The 15,012-nt window shown below is 28.0% G+C and overlaps 2 protein-coding genes across 2 annotated transcripts in view; one reads left to right on the forward strand and one right to left on the reverse strand.

Moving 5' to 3' along the window:
- Positions 1 to 15,012, forward strand: part of LOC132935833 (E3 ubiquitin-protein ligase Siah2-like) — an 89,934-nt gene that overhangs the window by 52,443 nt on the left and 22,479 nt on the right. The gene's annotated exons all lie outside the window — the stretch shown is intronic.
- Positions 5,771 to 7,885, reverse strand: LOC132941289 (uncharacterized). The gene is made up of 2 exons (XM_061009285.1): positions 7,722 to 7,885; positions 5,771 to 6,344 (listed from the first exon to the last, which is right to left on the reverse strand). The coding sequence occupies exons 1-2, from the start codon at positions 7,883 to 7,885 to the stop codon at positions 5,771 to 5,773; spliced, it is 738 nt and encodes a 245-aa protein (XP_060865268.1).

Here is a 15,012-nt window from a genome sequence, read left to right on the forward strand (position 1 = left end):
TACCCTAATATAAAATTTCATTGCATAAAACTACTACCTAATATGACAGAAAATTAATTTATAACCTTAAAAATAATAAAATACCATATTGACAAGATTGTCACTATACCATTATATAATAAAATTAGACCATGACAATATTGTTAAGATATTTACAGTTTTAAAAATATTTTAAATCGTGAATTACCTAATACATTTTCATATTGAGAATATAATATTATTGATTTATTCAGTTATATTTACACAAAGAATAATTTCAATATTATAGTAGGTACTTTATAATTATTAATTAATAACATATAATTTAAAAAAACTGATTGATCTTCATTTGAATTATAATTACATTTGAATATTATATTTTATCGGTTTATAATAAAATTATATATTAAAAACGATTATTTTATCATTTAAGAACGCATGAGGGTGTACATTAGCGTGTAAGTCTATAATTTATAGATTCGAGAATAGGACATCCAGTATAAGAATTAAATATCTTGAATAACTTCAATGAAAATAAAATGTATTCTACTCTGTCTAATATTGGTTTATATAGTTTTATGAATTAAATTTAAAGAAAACTATTCGCATTAAAAAGTTAGTTATTATAAAAGTATTATTGGTTTAGAAAAAGTAGTTACACGATGTTGAAAATGGACACATGTGTAGTAATATGTGGTGATAGTGTTTATACGATGATTATAGAAGATGGTATAAGGGGCCCCTAAAGGATCCACAAACTTCCATTTACTGTATATAGTTTTCAAAACAAGGAGTAATTTCAAATATGAGGCAATTTGGTTCGTTATTTGGTCTATAATGGTCTCGACGAAATCGCTCGAGAATCAATAAATTGTTTAACTTAAATTTTATGGACGATACTACACATTGACATATGAAATTGACCATTCAAACGGTTTATTGAGCAAAATCGTTGCTGATAACACCTTTGTGTATTTTGAAAAACTCGGTGCAGTGTATTATTCTGTATGGCTTGGATGAAACTAAATCTAAAGTGCCTTTCAAGAAAAATAATCGTCATTCATGATGTTATTTTTACTAGACAACGTTATTAGAAGTGATGTTTGCGAAACACGGATTATAAGACTTAAAAAAAAAAAACAACTCCAAATATCGTAATAGGTGCGATATTCAGTTTTCATAATAATATAATAATATTGTGCAGTGGCGTCTTTATTATCAGTACCTATCTATGTACGCGGTTGTGTTTCAGACTATTGAAGGACGTATAGAGGACGTAGGTATCTACCCAATCACGCGTCTTACAACCGCTCGCAAACTCATAGCATACGTATACGGGGAGATATAACCGTATAATAATAATATATGCGTGAACGGAGGGTAGGCATCTACCTATTGTGTACAGTGCGTGTCAAATGTCTTTGCAGCAAGAGCCATCGCCGACTCGGCCGTGGAACTGCTACTATATAATAATATAATATATAACACCGTCGCGCCTATATAGTATATATTATTATACACTACACACATATACGTATATACGACCGTAGCGGTAATTCGGTTCATTGTACACGGGAAATCATATTAAGGACGAGGATGACGGGAAGCGGCGCGAATAAGGCGAAGGAGAAGACACACGAGATGAGATATGCAGTGAGTTTTCGTCGGTGGCGGTAATTAAATACGAAATTCTCAGGATCGTTTCGCAACCCTTTCCGCGGGGGGTGGATTAATTGTGCGTACACGGGCGCGCGCGCGCCCTCCAGTCTACTGCCGCAGCCGCCGCCGCCACTATAACCGGGGTATTGTCTGCAGTTTTCTTTGGGGGGGTGGTGTTCAGTGGTGGCAAAACCGTTTCGTAGGCGCTTGCGGCGGTCCCTTACACACGCACATATATATAAAATTTCGCTATATAGCTGCAAGACTAAAAAACGCCGTTGGCTACGATTTCAACACCGCGGCGTATAATTGTAATAATACGCAAATTATATTTCGTGGGATTCGGGCCGTGTCGAATCCACGCGATTGTCTTATCATCCTCGGCACGCATACCTACCTTTACTAGATACCTGTAACCGGTTTTATGTAGATAGGTATACCTACGTATTATACGCGAGACGAGCATAACGTCAGCTAGGAACTTATATAGTACCGCGTGCGCGCTTCAAGTAACCATAGCGGTGACATTGCAGCTTGGGCTGACAAACTCACTGAAGAAACCACCGACGTTTTATACGGATATTCGTTAATTACATACATTTTTTCTTCATTCATACCTAACCTAACCTAGTTCACGATTAATGTATTTAAAGGTATTAAAAAAATTAATTTAAATATTTTGTGTACGTGAATAATTTATACTATTATTAAAGATCATAGTTGTTGTAAACTTCTCGTAGACCTCAGTACCTACCTGACGCTAAGCTCGTTACTTTTATTGGTATACTACACTACATAGAAGGACTAGGTACCTAGGATCCACACTTGAGGACAGTCATATAATATTATTCTATTATTATTTACTACTATATAATATATATAATATATACTAGCTGAATATCCCGTCTTCGTCCGTGTGAACTTTTTTTGGTGGCAAATTCTATATAGCTAAACTTTTCAAACACGTGAGCCACATCAAATATTTTAAGTATCTAGTGTTCCACAGCTATTTGTTTAGATAGGTATACAACTATATTTTATATTATTACTTGCAGTATAATAATACATTGTGTAATAATATTCTTCTTTCATTATTTCTCCATCGGAAAATTGTATGTTTTTTTTTGTTGATGAATACTTTACTTTGTATATAAAGCGTAAAGGTGTGTGTAAGCATTAAACTTTAAGACTATGCATGTGATCAACATATATTAGTATAATTAATTTTTAATAAGATCGACCAATATTTCTTTAAAGATTGACCATCGTGATCGACTGGATGGCGACCCTTGCTATATAGTATACGCTATATTGATGTATCTCGGTATGAGTTTATCTTAGTTTTAATGTACCTAAGCTCACGGAAAAATCGGCGTCAGTGTACCTAGCTTTGTAAAACAATTCTACCTATATGGGCAACCGCAAGTCACGGATTGTACATACACATTCTGTATATTTTTCAACGTGGTTCAAACTATATATTTGCTCTATAAACTTTTCTGATATCTGTAAAAACAATCTCTGAGATTTTCGTCAAATTCAATTGAATAGTTGTTGAGTATAGAAGCTAAATACATACATTTGGTTTTAAAATATTATCGAGGCCATGTAATCGCTACGATTTGATGATTTTGATGTATACTTGTACCTTGTCTGCCTGTGTAACCATTAACAACTATAAATAAACAAAAATTTTTTTTTTCAACTTCGTAAGTTGTAGTTTTGAGATGTAGCGATCAGTGAGTGGTATTTGACTTATATATATATATGTATATAATAGCTCATAGAGCTGTTACCAATTAGTACGCGTTCTCAAATCAACACTACTTTTACAAATAATCGGTCTTGTAATCAGTGCAATCATTGCAACACTATAATATTGCATATGGCACCAATTCGCACCATTATTGTCCAGACAAAACCATTCACTCCGTAGGTTTTTATAAACAGTACAGTGGCGAACCCAGGATTTTAGTACTGTGGGTCTGCCTCACTTACGAGAGGCCACTGTGTAGAAGGTTCAATCAACTGTAACATTACAAAATCGATCGCTACGCTCGCGATTTACCTTATTTAGATTACATTTATTATAACTGAAGAGATAAAGCACAAGTCATAACTATTTTTTTAATACAATTTAAAACTTACTTACAAACTTTGATATTATTAATTAATTCAAATTTAATGTTTTTTTTTTATTTGTTACATTAAAATTGAAATTCATTTAACAAACTTACATGGAATATTTAAATAATTTTGAGTACCTACTTTAGATTTTGAGAAGAGATTATACATATTTATTATTATATTTGTATACATATAGTTGCAGTATATTTATTTTATCTTAATATCCAATAACTGCATAACTGCTTTCATTTTCACATTAAAATGTAGTTAAAATCCAATACAAAAATAATTCATATACAAAATTATGTTTTTATTATTACATATAAAAAATAAGTATAATATTACAATAATTTTCTACGTTTTTTCATTGATGCAAATGTACTTATTACTTTATTAAAATTTATTGTTTGAGCTATGTTGCTTTCTATGCTTAATATTGCCAAATTTGATAGCTGGTCTTCTGTCATAGTTGAGCGGAGGTATGTCTTGAGAAGTTTAAGCCTGCTAAAACTTCTTTCAGCAGTTGCACTGCTGACTGGAAGAGTATAAAATATTTTATACAAAGTAAATAAATTTGGATAAGAAGAAACCATGTCTCGGGATATCATGAACTTCAATACTTATTAAGTTTTAATGGTTCAACTTCATCATATACTTGACGGTAAACCAAACAAAATGAACGGTATTCCGCTTCTATATCTACTTCATCTACGTCAACATTATAAAATTTTGATAAATTTTGAATAGAAAATATTTTTTCATCTATGTTTTCTTTTGACATTTTTTTGGGATTAAGTACTTCAAATGTTTTAACTATGTTAGAGAAATCGTCAAAACGATGTTTTAATGTATTTGTAAAAGAATCTAAAATAACAAAATATGTATTGCATTTAAAATTTTCATCAGTAGACTCAATAATATTTTCTAAATTATTTTTACCATGTATTTTCTTCTTAGTTCTTAAACGTCCTTGCTCAAAGTTATTGTTGCCACCAAACTGTCCACACAATTCAGTAGCATTAAATTTTGTTTTTAAAAAATGTTCTTCATTTCTTAAAGATGAAATATCTAGAAAACATGTTGAAACCATATCATGTGAAGTTATTAAATCAATTTTAGAATTTTGTAAAAAATTTGATAAAATATTAACTTTTCTAAGTTTATTCTTCCACAAAACTAATAAAAAACTGAATTTAAAATTCAATACTTGAAAAAGTAATCTTTGTGCTTCTGAAATGGTTTTTAGTTTTATATTGAGAAGTTCTCCATCTGAGATTCGCTTTAATGAGGTAACAATTGCCGGCAAGTTTATGTATACTGAGTCTACCGCACGTTTGTGACTTGCCCATCTTGTCTCTGAAAGTTGTTTTAGTGTTAGTACTTGGCCATCAATTTTCTTTTGTTCTTCTTCAAATATTTTTAGTCTTGGTAAACTATTAGTTATAAATGTATACAATGCCTCAAGAATACCGAAAAATGAAACTGCATTTATAGATGATCTAATGGAATCTATAAGCACCAAATTTAAATTATGTGCACAACAATGAATATATAGTGATAATGGTGATACCTACATCTTTTATTTTAGATTGCAGGCCATAAAATCGTCCAGACATGGTATTGGCACCATCATAGGCTTGACCACGGCATAAAGAAATATCTAGTTTATATTCTTCCATTAACTTTTTTAAAATGACGAAGTAATCATTTGCAGTTGCATTATGTAGTTCTTCAAAACACAGAAAATGTTCTTTGATATCTCCTTGTTGATCTACAAACCTCAAGCTAAAAGAAAATTGATCAATTCTTCCAATATCTATTGTCGAATCTACAATAATTGTAAAATATTTTGCTTGTTTTACTTCATTTAATATTTTATGTAATGTTTCATCTGCCATACATTTAAGTATATCATTTTGAATTTTCGGACTCAAGTATGTCTCATTTTGGTTTGACTCGGCCAAATGTTTAGCTAGAACAGCATCATATTTTGACACAAGTTTAACTATTTCAATAAAAAGTCCTTTACTTTGTGTATCCTGATTAATGTCCTCTCTGTGTCCTTGAAATGGAAGACCATTTGTTGAAAGGAATATAGATCAATTAATCGTTTTAACACACTTCGATTAAATTCTATTTGAGACTTTTGAACTTTCAATAAATTTTGTTGGATTGTAATGTATTTTAAAATTCTGCTTTTTAAAATTAAATATTCATTTTCTGCATCTCTGTGGTCCTTGGATTTTTCATGTTTAATAATTTTTTCATTTCCTTTGCGGAAATTAGAAACACCTCTATTAGGATTAGACCATTGATAACTATGCTGAGATACAGATCGAAACAAAAAGCAAGGAAAACAAAACATTTTGTTAGCTTTTGGGGAAAATACTAACCAATTTCTTTTACAGCTCATTCCTGATTTAACATTTTTGTTATACCAGTTGGGAGAACATTTTTCGCCACACTCATTTTCTTCAAAAACATAATTATTACTATTAAAACCAGGTTGACAAGGCCCTATTTCAACAAGAGTTCTGATTATTTGAGGTGTTAACACAGTATCAATAAATAAATATGGGCGCAATACGATTGCGCGCGGTCCTTATCAGCGGTACCTTTTTAGGCGTACGATTGCGCGTGCTAAATTATTTTTACTTCTAAGCAACGTTGCCAAATACACAGATTATAGGTGCACGGTAAATATCCGGTTTGATTTCGGTTGTGGCGATCCGTACGTTATTTATTGCTTATTATTGCCGATATCAGACAAACTTTCCATCACTAAGAAGTAGGTAATTATATTTTAGACCATGGGATATTGGATCTTTTATCTTAATAATTGTAAATTCCCTCACATGTACGAATATACCTAAACTATGATCACGCATTGTGTGTCTATACGTATTTACTGTCATGTCAGTTGTGTTCCTGTTCGTCTTCGTGTTTCAGCTGTCAACGTACATTTTTCGCATTTTTAATATAGTTTATATTTAATTTTTTAAAATGGAAAATTAAATTTTTATGATAACTTCAGAAAGGGGGAGTGATTTATTAGTGGTGAAGAAACACAAATTTCGACACGTCAGACAGCGGGAAGATGGAAACAACAGATGGAGGTGCTGTAAAAAACAGTGTACTTGTACAGTGTTAATGACAAATGACAATAAAATAATTATAGAAAGTTCTGGTGAGCATAGTCACCTTGTAGATTCTACTCAAAAAATCGAAAGGCAAGTTCTAAGGGAAAATTGTAAACGTAAAGCTACAAGTTCCATAGCTACCCGGCCAATAATAATAATTAGAAGTCAACTTATGAATAGCGTAAGTACCGAATTAGAATATAATGATATAAAATCAGTTAGAAAGGCTATTTATATTCAACGAAGAAAAAACTTTCCTCCTTACCCTTCATCTTTAGAAGATGCCATTACGCAATTGAACAAGTTACAAAATGAAGATTTTTTAATGTTTAGAGGGAAAAAATTTGTACATTTACCCAATGATTGCACTTTTATTTGCTTAACAACTGAAGAGAATCTTCAATGTTTGACAAGTTGCACAGATATATTTACGGACGGAACATTTGACTATGCTCCAAAATTTTTTTTGCAATTATACACCATTCATGGCTATAAAAACGGTGTTTACGTACCTTTGGTATACTTTTTTCTAAAGGATAAATTTAAAAACACATACATAAATGTAATTTAATTTTTTGACCTAAAAAATTGAATTTAGAAGATATTTTTGGGCTAGTCAAAAATTTGTTTTATTTTTATTTTTTATTTATTTATTTTATATTTAAATAATAATTTGGCAACGTCGCATCCAATTTCACGCGCAATCGTACGCTTTTGAATAGTAAAAATCATGTTCTTTGTTATTCCGGCACCGCGCGCAATCGTATGCCCAAAAAGTTAAAACGCGCGCAATCGTACTCCGCCGATAAATATGGATCTGATGGATAATCATGGCATCTATCAATTAATGTAGAGTACGAAACATTTTGAGCAAGTTCAATTTGTTTGTTGGTTTGAGAAGAAGAACAATTGTCCATTTGTGGTATATTATCATTGAAAGGTATCAAATCTGCTTGTTTATGTTTTGAATCGTCTGGCATGTAAGATGTTTGTATTAATAATTCCTCTTTTAAGAAAGAAGCTGGAGGTAGAATGTCATGTTCTGTTATAATATCTATAAAATATAGATTGTATAATCAAGACTTACTTTATTAAATATAATTATATAATAATTAGAGAAAAGTGAAACTAACAATTTTATAACGACACACAAAACTTTTGTATTTCAATTCATTTTTTTGAAATAGTAAATATAAATTTAAATAATGCATTTATAAATATAATATTATACTGCATTTTAAAATTCTTAGTTTATCTTATTACCTACCTATAAGATAATTTTTTTTTTTAATAATTGATAAATCTTTCTTTTATAATTTAATTATTATTTAATATGAATCAGGTATTTAATATTAAAAAAAAAAAAAATCAAACAGGAGAATTTTAATTATTATTAATAAATATTTATTCTTTGGATATAAATTTTATAATAAATCTTGATTCTGATACTTCGGAATTAGAATAAAAGTATTGCCCATCAGCCCATACCTAATAAGTACATTTGTAATAAGTAATAACTATTAAGAAAATAGTCTAAATAAGATTAATAATTTAATAAATAGAATATATTATTTATTTATTTTCATGTGAAAACTTAGATTTGTTTATGCAAATTTCAGGACAAACATTTAATTACACTTTAGGCTAAGTATTTAAAATTATTAGATTGATATTTATTATTTATAAATAGAAAATCACATAGATAGAAACAAAATCTGAAAATATATATTTATATTTTTTTTAAAATTTTTTTAGTAAGTAGGCTGTAGGCATCTAATATTTTTGTGTACTTTTATTTTAAATTTGTATCAATAAATAAGTAATTCTATTTTTGAAATTAAAATACTCACCAGGAGTTGGTAAAGTGGGTGGATTATCTTCCTCTTCACTGCGATTGTATTCTAAAGATGGTTCTTGGCTGATGTTTGATTTTAGGAATGACGGAATACTTTGATTGCCTTTAACTGCATTTTCTTTTTCTTTGATTAATCGCCTTGCTCCACCAGATAGTCAAATTTTTTTATTAGGAGCTTCCATCATTAATATTTGTTAGTTTTAACCTAACCTAACACAAGTACACAACACAACACAGTAAGACGATAGTGAACAGAGTGAACAGACGCTCGTTGACAAAATAGTAAAATACAATGAATAGTAAAATAGTTTTATATAAGGTCATATTATGATACTATACATTTATACATAATATTTATAATACATCAATAACGACCAATGACCAATGTTCATATTATATTTATTATGGATATTGGATAATAATATAAAATAATCGTAGATTCCACTTATAATAGTATAATACGATAAGAAAATCTATAAATAGAAAAGCGATTTTACTGACTTAATAGATATATTTATATAAACAAACATATCGACTATAGGTAATCGGTGTATGTTTTGTAAAGGCAGCCGTGCGTACGACCAATGACCAATGTTCATATTATATTTATTATGGATATTGGATAATAATATAAAATAATCGTAGATTCCACTTATAATAGTATAATACGATAAGAAAATCTATAAATAGAAAAGCGATTTTACTGACTTAATAGATATATTTATATAAACAAACATATCGACTATAGGTAATCGGTGTATGTTTTGTAAAGGCAGCCGTGCGTACGGTACCTACTACGGTATGCAAGTTTTTCGATATTATAATATTTGTTGATACATGCTGGCCGTACGATTTCGTATGCGCTATTTATACTTCAATACCCAGTATTCATAATATCTTTCTATACATCATAATATTCATAATATATTTATACATTTATGATTTATAATTATATTTTCATAGAAATGTTCTTAAACCTGTGTATATTTTATAAATGACTTACAACAACCATATTATTATTTAATATTATTTCTATTTTGATTATTGTAGTATTGTACATATTTATGTAGTTTGTCATTTTGAGAGGTCACATTTTACCGAGGAAAAAACTGTGGGTCAGCTGACCTCCCAACCCCCCCCCCCCCCTGGGTCTGCCTCTGAAACAGTATAAACTATATAGTGATAACAATAATAGATTAATATTTTATATAAATGTAATATTTTAATGACAAATGTTGTAATGATAACTGCGTGGTATAATTATACATAAACATTACATATACATGTGTATAAACATTATTTCTATATATTATGGATTCTAAGTGGAGCATGAATGTTTAATTGTACAATGATTATTTTTGTCTGTAGACAGTTTTTTCTCAGAAAAAATACTTCAATTTTTAATATCAAGGGTGGTTCTGGTTGAAATTAGGCGAAGTTAGTGCTTTTGGAGGAGGGGTGAGTTATAAGTAAAAATGAATAGTAATTTTTAAAATAAATGGGATAAATTAAAAAAATACTGAACAACTGGAATATTTAAGCAGCACAAGTTTTTTACAAAATTGATTTTGTTTTTTTTTTTGTAGTAATCCAAAAATGAATAATCGTAGATACTTGAAATGTTCTTAAACAAATATTCATATAAGCATTTCCTATTCATCATATAGTTTTAAAAATATTTAGTTTTGTTTTTTGAGATATTTAAAGATATTAAAATTTTTTGACTTATATAGTTTTATTTGATTTTTTAGTTGATAAAAATGTTTTTTTTTAATAAAAACTGGAAAATGTAATGCAAGTTCCTATGAGATTTTTTTATGCTTCTTTTTCAAGTTAGTCATAGTTTGTGTTAAGATATTCTCATTAAATTTTCAATTTTAATATCTCAAGTTTGAAAATTATTAAAGTATTTTCAAAATATCTAAAATATGGTCTCGAGATTTTTTATAGGCATTACATAATAATAAATATATGATAAAAAATAATATTTAGTTTTGTTTGACAAAATTAGATATTAAAACGAATATAACGTTTTTTCCAATATCTTAATTATTTTATTGTAATTCCTAATATATTAATCGGAGTGATTTGAATCTATTAGCTTTACGTATTTTATTATTTTATATAGGTACAAAACTACATTTTAAACCTATTTATTCTAATTTGAAGTTATTTTTACCACGATTATATTAACATTGTTTTATAGTATGCCCGCACTAACTTATATAAGTTATACGTTATAAGTAAATGATAATAATATTTTCACAATTTTTATATAAATAATTTGTATAAAAAATATATTGTAATTATTTCAATATATAGAATGTTTTTTTGGCAAAAATGAGTTCAACCTATCTTATACTATATTACTTAAAGATGAATTACTAATATTATTATAAATAAATTATAAAATATTCTTAGGTATATATAGAGGCTGACAAATTGTCTACACCCAGAATTATTTTTCATATGAAATAGCTTATGAATTAAATTTTAACGCATACCTTACAGTGGCTTACCTATTCAATTACGAGATACCCTCAAAAGATACGATATAATAGAGACTTCCCTGTTTTTTTCATTGCCTTTTACAAGTATGTACTGTTTGTTACAGTTATGACCTGCAGAAAATGTTAATTATTATAATTTATTGTTAACATTTTTATTTTATTACTTTAGGTTGGTATACATATTACCTAGGTATTGAAATATGTGTTCAAAATTATCATATAAAATGAAAATTGTGGATAAGTACATTGTAAACAAAAATATGTTTGATATTATTGATACTTTTGACGTTTTATTAAATGTGATGGCAATGTATTGGTAAATTGGGTTTCAAAGTGATTGATGATATTTATAATTAAAAAATATATAATGCATGTTAATTGCGACCGACGGAGATATATTATAATTATTCACAAACTACACCACAGCCGACGTCCAATGAACATGTGTAAACTTTCTGTGGAAATATCAAACATATAATAATATAATAATATTATGTTTATCGTTATAAATCATACTGCCATTCACATTTCACAGTCATGAAAATTAATGTCATTCATTTTTAATCAAAATGTATTTCATCTTATCGATTATCATAATATTGGGATTATATATTTTGTAATCATGTACAGTTCTAGACATCAACTAATATTATATAATATAATACAAATAAATACTAGGTACATATTTCATATAAATCATACAGATAAGTTGTCGTATCTTGATATTTAACTTGTATGACTAACAGTCATTGACTATTTTAATATGGTCTGGGATTGAAAACGCTGGCTGACGCAATAATCTGATATCATACGTGAGTGGTTTATTATTTAAAACAAACAAGAAGTTTTACTCGATAGAAATCTAATGCACCTATTATATTGTAAAATAATGATAAAAAACTAAATATTATCAATGAGAAAAGTGAATCAGTGAATATTAGTGTTTTAAAAAAGAAAAGAATAACGTAGATTCATATTATTGATAGATTATTATTATTCTTATAAAAAATAAATCATTGAAATATTAGATCCAGAATAGAATATTGTTTTTATTAGTAGGTATTCATAATAAATGTGAAAATAAGCATGCACGGTATGTTGGTAATTTTTTCAGGAAATAAAATTATAAACGGTCTGCCAATTGTGTAATTGTATAGCTGGTAAATTGGAAAACAATTGGGATAACGGTGCCAATAAATCGAAAATGATAAATCTACCGATAGGGTCTCCAGTTATGGTCCTTTTGGAACAATAAATTTCCGATGAACCGGAATTGCCTGTGGCTGCCACCATATGACCAGGCGGTATGCCAAATAAATATACGCACAATAGAATTAAACATTGGGCACACATAATGTTGCGAGCCTGTTGCTTTCGGTCAGTTTGTAAACACTTCGGTTACCCACACCGAAATTACAGTGTTCACATTGCGTTATTAATTGCGTTTTATTCAAATTAACTTATTTTAGAGTAAAAATAGGTGTAGGTATTTAATAAATAAATATGTCCTTTATTTTATCATATTATTCTTAATTTATAATATTGTTAAAATTATAATATGCACAACAAAAAATAAAAATGTATATTTTAAAAAGGAAGTATTAATAAAAATAATGTTCTTAGAAGATATTTATCAATATAACTTTCATGAAGTATCAAATTAGTAAAGTTGTAACGACTTCCCAAAATGGTACTGCAGGTGGCTTACTGTATTTAACGGCAGCCATAAAGATAAAAAATGTTAATTGTATTGTTATTATTATTTACATATTGTAATAAAATAGTAATGAATATATTATCTCAGATCAATTATAGAACGTGGCATATAGATTAAACCCTAATATACACCCTCCGTGAACACGACACTGGATAATATTATCATATTCGTAAATAATAAAAATTGGCGTTTGCGAAGTGTATAAATTCGTTCGATTAAACTACTAATATTTTTTATTTTAAATGTTCTTAAAGTTTAAATGGGTAACACAATTATTGGGGAAATCTTTTGAATTCATGTATTTACTTAATTATTAGAGCTATTTACGATATGCCTATTTCATTAACTACATTTGTTGAACAAAATATCTTTGGGTATATTAATGTCATTGCTTTTTACATTTTACAATGATTGCGTTTTTTTATTTTGGTGTCTGACATAATGTTTTAGACCAGATAATTTGTTTAAGTTTTTAACATTGAGGGTCATTTCTGGTAGCAAAGTTAAAATTAATTACAGCGGCTTACTCAATGACGAGGTAGGTACATTCGAAACCTACTACACTTACACGAGAGCGAGTTCCTCGGATTGTTTTTACATTGAAAGGAACAGAAAACGTAACTTTTGTACCATAGAATTTATTATACGATAAAAATCACATTCTTCTAAATATGTAATATGTACAAAACAAATATTTTGAGTTATAATTTCTATGACGTTTGAAGTACAAAAAGCTTCACGGTAAAGTTTCTCGTCGTAGAAAAAAATGTCACGTTGGCTATTTGAATTTGAATTAACACTATTATGAGAAACATATCATAAAAAAGTTTGTAAGTCAATGTCTCCTCATAGTTTGCTCTACTTACTACGAATATGAATAAAATTTGAATACAGTACCTATGTCTATGATTATCAAACTACGAATAATTAATGTAGGTTAGGTATTATGATGATAGGTACTAAACAAATTCGATAAGTAGTTTAAATATTTTAAATTATTTTATATTTGAGTATAATATTTTTATATGTATAAAAATTACCTTTATTTATTATATATTCACTGATTTTGTGTTTAAAAAATAGGTTAAAACTATCCAACATATCTTTTGCATCAGAACCTTATAAAAATATAAATATGTAATATCATTGGTTAAACATAGTACATTGTAGTAGATAATATATACTATGTATAATCAATGGTAATAATATGTTTTACAAGGAATAATCGGATAGATGCGAATAAATACAAATCTTTTATCAATCTACGAATTGATAAACGAAAAATGAAAACAATATTATCTAATATTTTTTCATCTAAGTTTTAAATTTAAATTTCTTGATACTATTTTCTAAACAAATTGGTAAGTATACCTAAATTATATTAATAAAATTATTTTTGTTTTGTTTGTTAAATGGTGTTATTAAAAAAAGAAAATATTTATTATTTAACTTTTATATCACATACATTTCAGATCGCAGTATAATATTATACGTTCAATTGATCCAATTGGCAATTGAAGACATTTAACATGAGTAATATTTTATATACCTACTCAAAATTATATCAATAAAAAAAAAATAAAATGGTGTCACTATTATGAACTTGAAGTTATCTCTTGAGTTCATTATTAACGGAATCTTACTTCAATGGTAAAGTTTTTATTCGTACATTAATTAAATATGCATATTTCCGGCTTGTATACAAACAGGGTGTTAATTTTAATAATAATAAATGAGCTTTGTGCATAAACTTGCTCTAGATGGTAATTGTAACTGCTAATTAACTTTATTCACATTATTTTATATTTTAATGAAACAATGAGTCGCTGATAAATGTTAATGTTTTTCACTATTCATATATTATAATATAATATTATGATAAAGTCATAATTTTTAGCATAAAATGTCAAGGATAATACTTTTGAATCTAGTAATACTTACCAAATGTATTTATGTTTGTTTTTATTAATGTATTTTTATAAGGAAATATAAATGTATTTTCTTATTGTATTTTATTCATGTAGG

Source organism: Metopolophium dirhodum, chromosome 1, assembly GCF_019925205.1.
Source record: "Metopolophium dirhodum isolate CAU chromosome 1, ASM1992520v1, whole genome shotgun sequence".
NCBI lineage: Eukaryota > Metazoa > Arthropoda > Insecta > Hemiptera > Aphididae > Metopolophium > Metopolophium dirhodum.